At 31.7% G+C, this 17,732-nt stretch overlaps 1 protein-coding gene, 1 long non-coding RNA gene and 1 pseudogene across 7 annotated transcripts in view; 2 read left to right on the forward strand and 1 right to left on the reverse strand.

The window, feature by feature from the left end:
* The window catches only part of LOC141453628 (uncharacterized), a 95,326-nt gene that overhangs the window by 43,439 nt on the left and 34,155 nt on the right, over positions 1–17,732 (forward strand). For 2 of the 6 annotated variants that reach the window (XM_074127069.1, XM_074127074.1), the window contains one exon: positions 2,497–2,712. The exons of 1 other annotated variant lie outside the window; for it this stretch is intronic. In XM_074127069.1, the coding sequence (XP_073983170.1) occupies positions 2,497–2,712 (216 nt within the window). Of the gene's footprint in view, positions 1–2,496; positions 2,713–9,816; positions 9,959–10,594; positions 12,080–17,732 lie in introns of those variants that run through there. 3 more of the 6 variants (XM_074127071.1, XM_074127072.1, XM_074127070.1) reach the window with 3 other exon arrangements.
* On the reverse strand, positions 1,386–7,473 carry LOC141453630 (uncharacterized). Its single transcript, XR_012458100.1, has 3 exons — positions 7,195–7,473; positions 4,379–6,833; positions 1,386–1,762 (listed from the first exon to the last, which is right to left on the reverse strand). It is a non-coding gene; the product is annotated as an uncharacterized lncRNA (long non-coding RNA).
* LOC141453867 (U4 spliceosomal RNA) lies at positions 16,334–16,466 on the forward strand (annotated as a pseudogene).

A 17,732-nucleotide genomic window follows, 5' to 3' on the forward strand; every position in this document is an offset into this window, starting at 1 on the left:
CACAAGATTAATATTGCGTTCTGGCACCGAGATATGTTACCACCAATTCTAGCACTTAAGTTATCTTCAAAACCAACTGAGAAACTGAAACGATTTTTTTTTTTAGTAACGCTAATAACTTCAACAGACTTCTTGTTTGTATTTAAAACAATATTGTTCGCAAAACAAACTTTATGTTGGATCCAAACAAATTGTTTTTTGCGGGCCTCAGGATATTCAATGTTTTTACGCGTCATAGGAGGCCACTCCGAGTAAAATGTGTAAATCTTTTTAAGAGTACATTAAATGCATTACCTTTGTTCCAAGAAAGAAGAAAAATGAACTAAGACTTAGAAAGTTTTTGAGTTTGTATGACTAATGATTTATTTAAATTTAGAATGCTGAGTGATGGGTAATCTCTCTACTTTTATCTGAAACTTATGGGGAATTTGGTGGCGTTTATAAATACTTTGAGAGTATGGCGCTGACTGCTGCAATTCGGACACTTTTCTTAACTGTGATTGACCTGCTTAGTACAAACTTCCGACTCAACAATGCCCACTATTTTTATTATTATTTATTTATTAGCACTGGGAATTGCTCACAAATTGCAAAGGAATTAAGTATAGTCAAAGTATCAAATTTGGACTAAACTGAGCCAGGAGTTATCACTATTGTGATAACTCCAATTACCGTTACGACACTTCCAGATTCCAGTACTTCTTTGCATTTGAGAAGCTATTAACAACAACGGTGGTTGGTAGAACGTCGCGCTTCACGCGCTTTTTCCTTCTTCAGTTATTTTTTTTTTACCCATACACTTTCATATTTTTACTCAATGAAGATCAATCATGTAACCAAACCTGATTTTCGAACTTAGGAAATTTCAAAATTTAGTTTCAAATATCGACTCAAGACTCAATGGCATTCCAAGCCTGTTCTTGAAGCTGTAATATAATTATATCTACTACCAGGAGTATATTCCAATGATGCAGATCTGGCTTTTGGTACAAATAGTAAAAAGCATTTGTTTTTTTGCGCATGAGTCACCATAAGTAGATGACTTGAGATTTTACACCTGATACAATAGAGTTGCTTAGTCTTCTTTTTAAAAGTCTGCATTGAAAGTTTATTCATTTAGAATTTCAATTAGCCAGGTGTTAGTAATAGAATTTATTGTTTTCTAGCTATTGCTAACCTTCATTGAGGTGTCATTATCAAAATCTCAAATGGTACACATTCTTGATCTGTTATTTATAAACCAACACTCAGGCAGGGGGTTGTGGGTATTGACCGACGATTTAAAGAAAGAAAATTCTTTACGCTAAAGGTTTCAAAACCTTTTTAGAATATAAAAAAAAAGTTTGGCTTTTTACTAATTTACAAATACAATAACAGTCCGTCACCAAACAGTACTCTACAATATTTTTATTTTGTTTTATTTTCAATTATTATATTATAATTCTGTTCGCACAATTTTTATAGTTTTAAAAAACTGAGACTTCTCTGCCTTTGATTAACCCTCAAGAACCTAACAGTTCGAAACGATGACATTAAAAGTTTTCTTTCTTTAAATTATATTTACCAATACTCAGAAGCTTCGAACGAAGGTACTTCAAAAAGCTTTACTGAAACTGGCCTTAACAACATTTAAAAATTCCTGTCAGGTAGGATTTGCTTGTCTTTTGTCATGATTGCTCTCTTGGAACTGAATTAACTCTTTCTGGACTTTAAGGTCGCTCTTTAGTAGAAAGCTTTTCATAAAATTAGCTCCTGAAAATGACTAAAATAAAAATGAAATAGAGTATTTGCTTCTATAAGTGCAGTAAACATTACGAGTTTGGAGAAATTTCTTGCAACAACCTCTTTTCTTTGGGGAAAATGTTATTCGAAACTCGAAGGGCCAAATTTCAGTTTGGTGTTATTTTATTTGACTTAATTGTATCATAATATGGACATAGTCACTATGACCGTTATTGTTAAAACTTATAAAATACTAGCCAATAAAGATCCATTTTAGCTGAGGCTGCCTTGAACTTCTGCTCTTAATTACTTAATTACTTGTCACAAATTATAAAAAGCTTAAAAGAAACATGTCTTCAAGTGTTTAGGAGAACTTCATGCTTTTCCAAATTATATTTTTATTATTTAAATACGTGGTAATGTTAATCGAGAGAGCTCCCTCTCCAAGATGAATTTTCTATGCGGTTTTTCATTTTTTGGAATATTTGATGGTAATTTTTGTTTTTCTCAATTTAATTCAAATTGTGTGGGGAACTTAGACTCAATAACGTAAACGTTTTAAAACTGATTCAAATTTATTTTATATATAGGATGCATCAATTCCATTTGTCAATTGAAAATTGAAAAGTATGGTGTATTACCATGTAGATGTCAAGGAGATGGACCCACTATCTTATATATATTAATTCATATATCCTTTCGGTTTGCTGCGAATGAAACCATAAAGTCTGTATTAAGAGTCCAATGTAGAATGTGTTGTGTGATGGGTGTCAGGAGTCAACGAGAACTACTCCGATTTCCTGGGACTGCATGGTGCGGCCGTGGGTATTCTGCCAGCCACTACCGTCAGCTCGGATCGTTCTCCTCCGCTGACAGATGCTGTCGCAGACATGACACAGCCTGTCCCTACTACATTCCAGCCATGGATAATCGTTACGGCCTGTACAACTGGCGACCCAGTACACTTATGCATTGCTCTTGCGATAGAAGGTAAGTGGGCGATTTCTTAATTCTATTTTATAATTAATACTTTTAAGAGAGTGATTGTTATTCCTGTTACTGTTTGTAAAAGTTAATCGATCTTGCTACATGAGTCCTACATTAAGAGAGGCACGTTTAAATCATTGCAATTGTAAGGGGAGGCTGGTAAGAAAGAAACAGCGATAAACCGTGCCGGTCTCCATGGCTATGATCCCGAACACTACAATAAAATAATTGTCTGACAGAAGATGTTTAAACTCAGACTCGCGTCAAAGAATAAGAGAAATTACTTTTTTAAGAACTAATTTAGAATTATTTTACTAATACTGTTTCACTATTGTTAACACATCTTGCAACAAACAAAGAATATCATCTCTTATGCAACTGTCCTACCGGAGAGTTTTAATATTACTGATAAGATGTAATTAACTTGCACTTGAAGCTCTCAAGGGCATAAAAAGTTGGCTACTAGAAAAAGGGACGACTCAACTGTAAACGTGGTAGCCGCATGGAAGGTTCAGTTCAAGTTTTGGACCGGCTACATCATTGGGGCAACCACTTTTTGGGAGAATTTCCATTCTACTGTTCTTCTAGCTATCGCCAATGTCATTTCGCCCTGCAGAATGTTACTTCAAAATAATCTTCCCACAGGGAAAGGAAATTTCAGCACAATTAATTTCACCTAATCATTCTTTTTTGCGAGATTTTGGACAAATGTGTCAGAACAAAAATTCATTTATTTAAACGATCAATGCTTTATTTCATTTGTGTGAACAAATTTTCTGAGATGATCAGACAACTGAGGAATGAAGTTGGAATTCAGATAGGCCCACAGAGATGGGCGTTGATTACGACAGATAACAATTGAAAATTAATTATGCATCTATTTATTATTATATCTATAGACAGGACTAATATAATCAGTACATTCATGATAATTTGGTAGTGTTAATATATTCTATATAATACAGTTTAGTAGATGTCAATCAAAGACAAATATTCTTTGGTTTTTAAATATTTATAGGTAAACGTTGTTTGTTAACATTCCATTTGTAATAACAATGATATGGATAGAAGTGTATTAAATGCACGCGACTGAGGCCACTTATAAGTAGTACTAATTGGTTTGTAGAAGTCTGTGTTTCAACGATGTAATTGGTTTAAATGTATGTTCCTCGTATATTTGAAACAGATCTATTTTATTGTTTTGTCTAGTTTTTTTTTTATTCATTTCTTACTGAACATCTTTTAGCTATAGAAATGTTAATCCAAGACGTTTACTCTATTAGATTTACTGAACTTGTGTTGTGTTTATTGATAGAAATACTTAATGGGAGCGATGGTTTGGTTTCTCAGTTCCAATTGCTCAGTAAAGTTAGTTATTCAAAAGCGAAGACCAACGTTAAAACATTTTAGAATAAAGCTATGATCGAAGTTGATTGATGTTTCTTTATCTTCATATAAACGAAAGACGTATGGGTACTTAATGTTCTAGCAAAAACTCTAAATGTTTATTTGAAAACGTTTTCACTAATTGAACTCGTAATTATAGGTTCAAAAATCATCGTTGCACGTTCAACTTGAGCTAGAGCTAGTGAAATTACTTTTAATTTTTTAATGGAAAAAACGACACATGAAACCATCATACAGTCTGAAAGAAAATAACTCAACTTACGCTTTAACTATTGTCAGTACTAGTTGAACTTGCTAAATGAATGCAAAAACTTGTATGTGTGGACATACTCTATTAAACTGGGAGGTTCCTCCAAACCTTCTAATTCTTATTAAATTCAATCAAAAATACTTATAACAATCGTTAACATCCTCTTCTATGTGGAGAGTGTTACCTTTTGTTAAAACCTCATGTTTTTTCACTTTCTGAAGTGGTTAAAATCTAGCATAAAAAGTTTAATTCAGTTCTTAGTGTTCGTTACAACCCGGTAGCCCACCAACTTGGTTCCTCTCTTTTCCAACTAACCAGCCCAGATAACTGAAGACACGCTAGCCTCGTGACTGCTTTTGGAAGTGTAAGTGTTACCAGGAACACTATATTCTATGGAGCCTCATCAATGGACAAATTTCAAAATGGTTCCTTTTGTATACTATTATGTCCATTTATCGTAATTATTACCAGATTAATTTATTGATTGGCGAGGTCCAAGTGTTCGAAAACTACTGAGGATTAAACCCATTCTGCAGAAATTTTTCACTTATGAATACAATCTTGGACTTCAAAATTTGTGAAAAAAGTACATACGTTACTACCAGAGCTAAAATTTAAAATTTGCAGAATGGCATCCTCACTCATTCCATACTTGTCTTAAACAGTATTTGAAAATTTACCTCTCTCTTTACCTCTAAAATGTTTTAACTATACCTTATAAAGGCACAAAGAGTTTTTTTAAAATGTAACTCCTGTCAAATAAAGAAATAATGAATATTGCAATGCCTGTAATAGGGTTGAAGTAGCATTTTAAAAGTTGGAAATTTATTACTGTCCATCTCAAATTTCAATTAAATGGATAAAGGGGAAAAAATGTGAATCAGAAAACTGGAACTAAAATGCGACATTCTATTATCCTGTAAAACGGTACGTCTCACGCGTTTGGTATGGCCATCACATGACTGTTAGTGTAGGTATAGGAACTTTGTAGAACAATCTGTAGTATGAATGATACTTGCATTGAATGCCAAAATGTGAAATAGCTGATACATCTTCTAATGTTGTTAACAATTCAGTCAGCGTACAAACATTTTTTACATCAATTTTCTACCTTATGCATTGAGTTAATTTTATTATTTATTCAATTTTAATAATGATTCAGTGAATCTTATGTAGGGTGCACCGTCGGTATGTTAACATTAGTATGTACGGAACACATTAGAACAACTGTCTAAACCGTGATTATCTCGGATGGCGCTTTATTGATTTGCACTGAGGTATGCATACTCGCACGGAAACATTTCTTCTTTTTTATTCTTAGTAAGATCTATAAATAAGCTGGAGGTATTTTGAATTCAAAGTCATCGTAAAGATAGTTGTTGAAGACTAAAAATTCACTTCTGGCCTTTCTTTGGGTTTTCATGTTCTTCTTTTTCTTCTTTTCATAATTTATAGTTCATTTGTAATTTTTATTTTTTGTTTGCATTCAACTTCCTTTATAAGATTATCACTGTCTTCCCTTCTTCATCTTCATTAAAATAATGTTCAGACAAAAGACATAACCAATAATTAGCCTGCGCAGTTGCTTTCTACCATTCACAATAACAATCTGCCAAATATAATCGTTAACTTCTTCCGGTAGCCTATTTATTTATCTTTGTTCCTACAATAGATACGTTGCAAACTTTTTTTAAGATGTATTCCTAATAATCGATTGGAAATTATCACTTTATTCTGAATTGACTTTCTTAGAAAAATATAACCATTTTTCATGTGTCAAAAGTGAAACGTTAAACTCAGCAAACTATGATTACCTATTGATACGCCTGTGCTATGAAACTGTTCCTTAATCGATTTATGTTTTTTTGGAGTAGATTGAGTTGCAGACATATGATTACATTCCACAGATTTATGATTAAACCAATTAATTGCATTGGATTAATTGTAGACATTGTTAGGGTTTGAAAATCTTTTTATCTATTTTTGCGCCTCCATCGCTAAGTAGGTCATAATCGTATCATATAAAATGTATCATTTAACAAAAAGATCAACATTTTCCCGTTCCATAAAAAGAGAAATCTATGGTTCTTAATTGAGTTGCTACATTAATGAACACAATTTGCTCGGAACTCTTTGATGATTTTCATCTTTAATACCTTTACGACCACTTTCTTTTCTTTTCAATTTCAGTTGAAAACATACTCATCCTTTCTTTTCTCTGATTTGTTTTCTGAGGTAATAACCTATTTGGATGTTCTAAAGGAACTCTTTATTATATTCCTGATACGATATTCCTCAAGCAATGCTTTTGGGAATCACTCTACTTTTCTATCACTAGTACTATGAATTGCAGCTATATCGCATCTCATTTGAAACCTGTTCAGTACTTTCTATTAAACCAGTCTTTTCTCCAAGCAAAGTAAATAATACTGGTAGTTAACTCCGCAATTACTAGCAGCCAGGCCTGCTAAATAATTAAATAAAACGTAATTACATATTGCCTGTTGTTAAAAATATATTTAATTAATCGTTATTAATTATCTACACCATAAAATCAGCATTGTTTTTAAATCTTTTTCAGCGTGCAAAATAATTAGGTGTTTTTATAGAGATGTTTAATAAAGGGTGTTAAATAACCAGTTGCCCAACCTCTAAAATTTTTGTATATTGACAAGCCTTAATCCTGAGACATGAAGAAGATTGCTTTTAGTCTCAGCGTCAAATAATAAAATTCTTCAAATTAAAGTGGCTGTACTAAGATTTTATCAGAGGCCATAACATATTGTTAACAATTGAACTCTTCGCTAAAAAAATGTGAACATATTTACCTAAACTTGCTGAAACTAGAAAGAGGTACTGCCAAGGTACTGAATTACGAACTTCTACAATAATTGAGTTTTCGAATTATGTTTTTTCATATTTCATAGGGTAGATAACACTTTACGAAGCACAATTATTTAATTTTATCAATATTTACCGGGACGAACCTTTATTTTAAATATTCAGACAGTTTATATATTAAACAAATTATTTTAGAGAATTTAATTTTAAAAATAACGAAATAATTTCTTTTGGCTTCACATTTTTTAAAAAGTTTTTGGGTTTAAAAATTTATTATTTTCATAGAAACGACATTAAATAAACGACACTGAAATTTATGGCTTTATTAATATCTTGTACTAGAAGTTTAATTTCTTTTTTTAGCCTTTAAATACGCATATATGTGGTAAACATTAGTCACCATTAGTTGAACAAGACAAGGTTAATCGCCTTTTAACTGTCTACGGAGTCGGTGCTCCTTCTGCAACACAATAATCAGATTGCAGGGATGTGTGTGAGTAATGTTGGAGAGGAAATTTGTCGCGCGCGTGTTCACAAGAAATGTCACGTTGCACTAAGGGAAGAGGAAGGCGGATAGAACTAGATTTTTGGTCTATTGGTCACGGTAGTCTTTAGATTTCACAATAACTGTGCTTGGAGGTTGCTAGGCATGCAGTAAGTCTCCTGATAGTGTGTGTGTCTGAGAATTAATGGTGCAATGAGTGGTAGCTCAAGCTTGAAAATAGAGTATTACCACCATGTTTATGTTTTGAATATTCGTCTTTATTGTTTAATGTTTTCTAAATGGACTTGTTGATTCAGAACCACTTTTCTTGATCAATGCTATTTTCCCCAGTGGAAGTCATCAAGAAGGAGCTACTGGAGTTTCTTTTGCCACAAATTAACACCATACCTCCAGCAAATCATTTACAACTTAGAATTCAAAATTAACTGTACAGTATTTAAAAAAAAAAAAAAATCAGAGGATAAAAACTGCCATTACACATGTGTTTAAAATTTTTAATAGAATCTAATTATTTTGTTTAGTCCTAATAAAAAGAAAAACTATTATAGTCCTTTTTAATTTGAATTTATCTATATCTTAATTTTTAATTTTCATCTGTAGGATCAGTTAAAGTATGTGGTATAAAGCTGTCAAAGCAAATACATTTATTATATCTCCTAATTTATTGTTAGGACCTACGTAAATAAATTGTTTATAATATTCAATTTTATTATGAAACCCAAAGGACAAGTTCAGGGATTGCAAGATCTTCTAATTGTATCGTAATTTTGTTAAAAGTATCAAAAAAAATAATAAATATAAAAAAACTTAAGCTATGGATTAAACAAAAAAATTAATTGAAAGACCAGTTTGCTCTTTAAACAGAAACAAAGCTTGTAACAAGTTAATACAGCATGTCTAAACATGTCTAAACGTTTAAAAATATCTGTACACTATCTTCATGATAATTTTGTTTTAGTTTTTATTATATTCGTAACTACTGATATATACCTAGTGTATTTACGTAATAATTATCTGAATTAGCAATTTTATTTATAACAAAAATTTTATCTACAACTGTTAATCTTGCACGGTATAATATTTTGCAAGTATTAGTGTTGTGTGCAGAGCTGTGATTCACTGGCGCACATTGACTTCTTTTAAATATAACCGTGGTTCAGAAACACAAAAACTAGGTCAATGAATTTTGTTTGTAATTTATTGTTTCTCGTGCTTTATTTTTATGGCTTCCACTTGTTTGTAAAGCAAGTCTGTTCTTCTGGCGGATGGCTGAAAATAGTCGCTTAAGTCGTCACTGAAACTCTGTTGCAGAAAGTTATTTCATAAACAGAAGCTGGTATGAAACTTTCAAGACCACTTTTTTTTTTTACTGTCAACTCTCTTTGACAAATATTCTAATTATAATCTAATTGAACGCCTTCCAGTTATGTTTATCTAACTTGGTGTAGCTCACCAGTCGTCAATTTCTCTTGTTTTAGCAAAGCAAACATTTTGGCTTGGGCTAGCTTAGTCTTATTATACTATTCTGTAGATAAATGTAGCCTAGGAAGCAGACTCGTCCAGCTTGACGAGCTGAAGAATACCAATAATACCAGAATGCCTTAATCATTTACCGAGGGTCTCAAACTGTCCAAAATATATTTTTGAGTATATACGTAATCTTCATCTTAAGGTCAATTCTTTCCTGACCATTGAAATTACTTGACTCAGTGATTTATTGGCAACTAATACAGTTATATTGTCTTAATATTCCTGCGTTAGTAACTAAGTGGATGAACTGGCGATGATATGAGAGCAAGGTAGAAGGAATTATACCATTTAGTAGGGCTATGCTTAGTCCTTTGTTGGGCTGTTCTCCGTAGATATATAGATATGTAGATAAGTTAGATACCTATCAATCATAAAGAACAATAGCAACTTATACCTCTATTAGTATACAGTATTTGGGTGGTGGGTGGTCTATATATATATGTACTGACAATCAATACGGTATTTATTTACTTATTTTTTTATAAACTTAACTTTTTACCTAACGTTTAATGCTTTTTTTTAGATAATCTGATGAAAGAGAGTTAAATGTAATATATATTTATATTTTCCTCAGTGGGATGCTGTAAGAAGTTCTACTTCTGAATTATGGAACTTGTATACAAATGTTTTTCGAAGTTAATCCTGGAAAGTTACATAACGAATGCAACATTCTTCTTTCGGTCTTCCTATGTGAAATGCAGAAACGATACAGTAAGGCACGTCACTCTGTCAAAGAATAGATCAGCTAATTCTTTCCTCTCTCTATCGCTTCTTAAAATTAAATCACTAAATTCTCAAAATCCTGTTTAGAAATTTAAAAACACATTGGATTTTTCATTAGCAGTCCGATCTGTTCAAACATAAGTCCCTGATTTATTATCCTTTCAAAAATAGTGTTCATATTTGTGTAAATTAAATTTTATGGCTGTTGGTTTGAATAGATAAGTAATTAACATTAACAATAATAATATATTACTGTAATTTAGTTGATTTAGCTTCTTCTTTTTCTTGAAAGAGAGATTTGCATTTGTAATCAGCTGTGATAAACGTTACAGCGGTAGACCTAAATGTCATTTCTAAATAAAGTTCATATCACAATTCAGCAGACTTGAAATAGAAATAAACTTTAAGGGATTTGAATGATTTTGCTTTCTAATAAGAATGTAAGAGAAAGAATTTTAAATATGTAAGTTCAAATCCCAGAAAGGAATTTTAGAGCAATATAAAGAGAATCTACAATATAAAATTGTGGATTTACCCATTCAAAAATTTCCATTGATTCAACTTTACTACCTTAGCGCTTGAATTTCTCAAAAAAGTTGAATTTTTTTTTTAATTTGTTTCTTTTTTAGACTGTCTCGGTCACACCATAAGCAGTATTACCTTCTTAGTTACCACTAGCAACCCATGAGAACCGGACCTATGCCCTTTATATATCTGGATTGAAAAATTAAATGACTTTTGGAAATAAGGCATGATCTAATAATATCAGACAGTATATGTAGTAATATTCTAAAAAGTTATAGTTTTTTCACAAAAGAATGTAAAAAATGTTTACATTCCATCATCAAAATTGATGTCAGATTCTAATTAAATGTGTTTCAGACAAAAATACGTAGGTACTTTTTTGTACAACTATGATGTAGCGAATGTTTCAGGGACGAATTTTTGAACCGAAAAAATCATGAGACACACACATTATATATATATATATATATATATATATGAGCATATAGTATAAAATGCAGATAAGATAAGAATTTCTTCTGTATATAAACTTGAGATAAGAATAAAATTTGAATGCATGCAATGAATCAGTCTACTTTCTTTTTAGGCCGGGCCGATTTTTTTGTGTAGGAGCTACTGAATGCTTGTAAATTTTGTAATCTCAATACGAATTGGAATTATCAGTCAAATCGAATGATTTATTCTTTTTTTTTTTGGTGATTTATTAACAAACTATTAAGAGATTTTTTCCCGGTATGATTGCTATAAACAACTTGGATTTGCGATAAGTTATACTTTAGATCGGGCCCATGAATAATTAGGGAACCCCAAAAAATATTAATAAATCATCATCTCTTTTGAAAGCATACAAAAAGAAGTAGGAACAAAAATAGTTTACAAAAATAAAATGATTTTTACGTAAATTACATTCTTAATTCTTAACAGTTTTTAAATTAGACATTAATTATAGTAGACTGAGAGGAAAATAATTTCATTTAGTTATTAAAAATTCATTTTTTTAATGAAGTAAATGTTAAATAGTTATTAATATTAAAATCATCTCTAGAAATTCCAGCACTTTATTATAATATATATGTATATAGTATGTATTGATGATGATAGTTTCTGAGGATAGTAATTGATGATATTATGCACACTGATAAATTTTTGACAAATGATTTGACGCCTCACTTAACTTTCCATCACTATTACATAATTGTCAGATAGTCAGAAATCTATTCATTTGTTTTTTATTAAGCTATAGTTACATAAATTATTATTTTTTGATCGTTTACTGTTCATCTGCTCTAAGTAACTGCTAATATATAATGTTTTACGGGAATGAAGTCAAATTAAATAATCATTCGCAATTCTTCTATTCTATTTCCACGTTTTGTTTACCATTTTAAAGCGCAGACAAAGGCTACACTATTAATAATTATTTTTTTGTATTATGTGTATGTTTTATGTGTTATGTATTAATTAATGAAATATTATTTTATGTATTTATAGCATGTTGAAAATATAAGTTTTCATTTATCAAAGTGGAGGAAGTATTTATTAAAATTATGGTACAAATGATTTGAGACTAGCTGCTATTTACAACTCACACTTTTCAGCAAATTCTCTTGGTTTACATAAACTAAATTCTGCAGCTTTTCAGCAAACTCAGAAATTTCAGGGGGTGATTTAGATGCTTACAAACAGCAATCTTCAAAAGCAATTAAAATGTAATAGAATTAGACCTAAATTTGCTACAATTGCCTAAAGCTTTCTTAAGATGCCGCTAATCACTGTTTATAGTCTTTATTTAATCTCTTTATTGGACCCACAAGTTTATTTGTGCATATAAACTAGCCTTGAGCGGAAATCTGTCTGAGATGACCATCCAGCTAAATGTAGTTGACATACTTTTACATTCAAACAAACTTAAATTTATGTAAATTATCATAACATTACTGTTCCCAGACATTTTTTTTTTCACGTCGAATTCCCTTAATTACTGACTGAAGACCAAAATAATCTGGTTGTTGAACCGGAGGAGGAAGTAATCAATTCGTTAGTCTTTCTAAGGTCATTTTTTCAAGAACTTTGTTTTAGTACCGATTTCCGGCAAAGATATTGTGAGTGGAATTCTAAAATAAGGTCAAATAATAATGAAGAAAAGTAGATTTTTAAACTTTTGCTTTACTGGATATTTTGCATACATTCCGGTGAATTGCCGTTTGATTGCTAGCATATTTTGTTTGATTGGAAGAATCAAAAAACGGTAACCTCACCAAAGTTAGTGCTAATCTTTAGTGTGAGTGGTTTAACATTTAAGTGCAGATTTCCAATAGAATTAACGTGGTCTGAATTATCCCATAGACTTGAATTTAATCAACTCCTTGGCATTAGGGTACTCTTGTTCGGATATGAAAAGTTAAAGACTGATTCTAGAAAAGAAATCTAAGAGACCCACACACCTGCCTTGCTTGGAGCTAATAGCTCATAGTGAACCTTCTTTTAGACTCAGGATTAAATATCTCCCAGCTTACGATCTCAGATAGCTAGATGTCCAGTTTGCCGAAGCTTACTGAAAATCATCAAACCCTTACAGTTGCAGACTCTTCCGCAAAGAGAGTTTGAACGATTTATCAAGATGAATTTAGAGCTAATCTAATAAAATGTAGCTGAAAACGTTTCGTCGAAATCCAGTTTTTTATACAGTCCACTAGAGCTGGGAAAAAATAGGTTCTTATCCCGTCTATAGATTCATTTGGTTGTTTCTTTCATTCGAAGTGCCGACGACATGTACTAGTCTAAAGAATAAAAAAATAAAAGCTAAGAAAAAGAGTGGTGAATCGGTGTTTGAACAGTAGAATTGAGATTGTAAGAAAGCTCACCACATCAGTTACTACATCCTCTTCTTCAGTTTAATGTTCTATGTAACCCATACTAGATCGTAAAGGAAGAACTGACGCTGGTAGTTAGCGGGTTGCCCGCAGTAATAAAGAGACTAGCAAGTTGATTAAACTAAAACCTCCCACAGCCATTAAAATGAATTCATTTCTTAAATGTTTTTTTGTTCTTCAATCGTATTCTTCGACTTTAATTGTTTTTCCCACTTTTTATATTTTAATTTTTGGACAAACAGAAGCATAACAAAGTTGTAGAAATTTATTAAATAGTTCAACGAAAAAATAAAATAAATCTCTTTTATAAAAAGTGAAATTAGAACGAGTCATTGAAAATATCAGTTCCGGTACATGGTAAGAGATCTCTCGCCACCTTGAGTTTGAAATTAGTAATTTGTTCTTATTAAAGTAATAATGGCCATTCTAATTGCTCTGCAAAAGCCGGTAATTTAAGTTCTCTTTTAGTATTTAAATAACAAAGTGTTGTTTTTATTAACTGAAATTATTTTCTCAGAAAAAGCTTATTAACCGGTTTACGATTTCGTATTACCTGCAAGCTTGTCTGCAAAATTTCAGCCCAATAAAAAGAGGAAATTTCAGATAAATAAAGACAATTTGGCTAATTAACAATGGCTAATATTTTGAGATAGTGATTTTTTTTTTGTCCAATCTGTGAAATCAACATGAACTAGAAGGCTGGTTTTGAAAAATAAAAGAAGTCAGAATCTTATTGGTTACCAGTTCATTTCTTCTAAGAATGTATGATAGTTCTTACTTTGTTCATTGTAGCTTTTGTCCTATTTACAATTTTGAATTTTACACACTCCTAATAAACAAAGTCTGGGAGTTCATGAAATACATGAAAGATTGTATGCGATCTCAGCAGGCTGCAAAATCGCAGTTGTCCAATCCTGTGACTTCAGCTCTTTAAAGAGTAGGCAGTCACAAAAATCTAACCTTTGGAATGGCGAAGTCCCCAGAGACAAGTTTCTACATCGCTAACGCTAGTTATTGCTCTTTGCTATTAAGCTATGAAAAGAGTTTCCAAAGACCTACAAGAGGCTGAAAAAGAATTGGTTCATTCATTTTCTTAACAAATATTATTAAAATATATTTATTATTTTAAAATAGAAAATTGAAAATGTTTTACGAAATTGAAATGTTTATCAAGAAGCAGTTTTTAACATTTGAATGTATTATTAAAAGTGTAAGATATTTTATTTGAATGTAAAAATCTTGTTACACTGGCTAATAGCCGAAGAAGACAAGTATCGAGTACGGGGTAGGTGACGCCCACAGACTTGTCATTTTGAACAAGCCATTTAATGTATTGTTATATATACATAGCAGGACTGAGAGAGAGATGAAGGTCGATATTCAATCGGTACAGCAGCGAGGATGCTGCCGGTTGCTAGGAGCGGCAGATCGCGCGCTGCTCTGCCGTTGTAAATAACCTTTATGCAGCGGTTGGTCGTATCTCTTTTTTCCTCAGTTCATTGCTTGCCTCTCTTACATCTACAGTTACACAATGGCAAGGTGTATTATGTTCAGCCATCATCAACACTTAACTTTGACTGTCAAACACTGACGCTGCTGATATGTCTCTCCCCTTCCACATTTACCCCCACATTCTATCGTTGATCGTACACTTTTATATATATATATCTTTCCGTTCTGGTCTACCATTCATCTACAACTATAAAGGGACAACTATTTTCTGTTTTTATTTTATCCTTAATTTCGATAAAGAGTATTTTTCGACCTAGCGAGTGCGAATGTAAATGAGAAGAATAATCAGACTCAAACACAGTTACATAAGGGCATCTAATGAGTTAAGATAAAGAATGAGATGTGGTAGCAAAGAGAAGACTTCTTGAAGAATTAAGCAAAACGGTAGATTACAACTTGGGCCGGCGCTGTTCCCCAGGTTACTACAGACAAAAGAGGCTTATTGTAGAGGAACAATTCCTCTGTAAACGGTCCAGGATTTTCCTTCTGATCTTTTAATCAAGTTTTGCCAATCTATAATTATGTGTTGGTTTTTCCTCAATATATTCTATCTTTATTATTACTTCCACCTGCTTATTTCCTCATATTTTGCTTTCCAGTTTTCGAAATTTTTGCTATTTCAGTGAATGCCTACCTAATCTAGAGAATCAAATATGTTGCAAAAATTATGTATTAAGCGAGAATATGTTAAATTCTTTTCAGTCGTTTACACAGGTTGAAGAACCAGGTGTTTTTTCTATAATCTTAAAGAAAAAAAAAAAAAAAGAAATAAAAAGTAAATAAAGCAGAGAAAGTAATGTTAACATAAATTTTAATTTGAGTTGGGATGAGCAGGTTTTCATTTTGGTAGAATTAATGGAACCTCTCTATTCTCCCATCAACTCTACACACAGAACAATAAATACCGACAAAATTAATCTCCCATCTTCTAGTATTTGTCTAAAATAATAGAAAGACGCCCATTTTCTTAAATATGTGAAATATGATACTATGCTTTAAGGAAGGGCAAAAAACATTTTTAGCCTTCGCTTCCACTAGTAGACATTTCTATATGAAAAGAACCATCTGCCTGTTTTAGTAAAGGAGTTTCTCAAGGCACTTCTACATCTCTAGGTATATTGTAAATAACTCTATTTTCAACTAAAGAGTGAACAAAGAAAGAAAAAAAAAATATGCCGCGTTTGAAGTCTACTGAAGAACTGTTGAGACCTCGCTAAATAAAATTGATTTTAAACGCTTCTTCTTTCTGTGTTTGTACAGAAGTCATTTTTAAATTTTAATAAATTTAGTTTAGAAATCAAATATAAATTTTGGGAACATAATATGTACATTAATGTTCTTAGAAAACACAAATCATTCTTGCAAAAAACCTTTTAGTCAAGTAAAGTAAAGTAAAGTAATCGCCTATTTTTTCAGGCGGGGCTTAACGTCTAATTACCAATTAGGTGTCGTGGACGGAACCTTGCGCAGTGGCAATATCGTGACCAATGAAGGTCTCCTGAGGTGCGATTATTGCTAGTTGAAAACTTTTAGTCAAGTATTTCCTGTGCAATAACAAAACTTTGGCGCAAGAAACTTGAGGTCAAAACCTGTAAGACGGATAATGATTGGCATCCTATTGTGCAAACAGTCAAGTGGTTTAAAATAAATCGATGATCTTATTGTTCAGGCAATTCCTATAAACTCAAAAATCTATTGGAATTCCAGTAAAGTCTTATAATATTTTTTTATACTTACTAATTTAAGTTAAGGCAACAGGAAACTGTTATGAAGAAGCCCTTTAGAGGGAAGGTTTAACAAGAACTGCCCGAAAAACAATCTTAAAGGTTTTAAAGGCAATAAAGTGGGTAAATAAAGTGAGTACACGAAGTTTGCTGACAATCATTAGGAAGGTTTTTAAGAATTTGGCGAAAACCAAAGATTTGTTTAGTAAAATCGCACTTTCGGTAGATGAATTTCGGAAGAAACCGTCGTATCACTAACCGCAAGAGTTTCAAAACAGAAAACTATAAGCTTTCTGCTATTTCTAATTTTTGAGATATTCTATTCACACGGACAAAATCATGTGCTTAACATTTTTTCTTGTTTAGCGACACACCTTTCGAGAATCCGAACACTTCATTTTTTTGAAAATTTAAAATGAAGCTAGAAGACTTAATAAATTTCCTTTAATTAATTTTAAAAAAAGAAAAGTTAATTACATGTCTATTAAATTATTAAATGCCCGTTTATATAAATGTAAACTTATTAAAGACTTTAAGTTAGGAATAAATAAAGAGATTAAATAGAAAAAATAGGAAAAGTAATTTACAAGCCAGTCCTTAACTGTGAGTATGGTCTTTTGTGGTTCTGTTGAACTTTCATTATCCCTCCTTCACTTCTTTGAGGTATAACTCAAATCTCTTCATTGGGTCTTCTATGATCTGCACCATGTGGAGTATGTGTGCTGGTATAGGCACAATTACGACTTTCTTTTCTATAGTGTAGTGAATTTCTTATAATAACTCTTAACTATTATTTAGAGACGTATATAAATTCTATTCTATTATTTACAGAGGTACAAAGTATTATTAGCTTCTAATTAAACAATTTTATTCGAAAAAAACAAATAGAAGAAAAGCATTGTTTGGTCATGAATCTTATCATCTCTTTGTATCAGAGTATTTAATGCTGATGAGTATTTCAAATAAATAAAAAGTGCCAAGTCCTTGCATGAAAGGTTCTATTTGAAATCGTTTCACTGTCTATTTTATGTATTCTATGGTTTTTGGCGTTCGATCATTCTCCCGGGCAGTGATCTTTGTTGCAGACCACACTTTCTTCAAATTTTGCTAGGTACATTTTTAGAAATGAGGAT

Source organism: Rhodnius prolixus, unplaced genomic scaffold (assembly GCF_049639745.1).
Source record: "Rhodnius prolixus isolate KJV_2025 unplaced genomic scaffold, Rpr scaffold_3, whole genome shotgun sequence".
In the NCBI taxonomy this organism is placed as follows: domain Eukaryota; kingdom Metazoa; phylum Arthropoda; class Insecta; order Hemiptera; family Reduviidae; genus Rhodnius; species Rhodnius prolixus.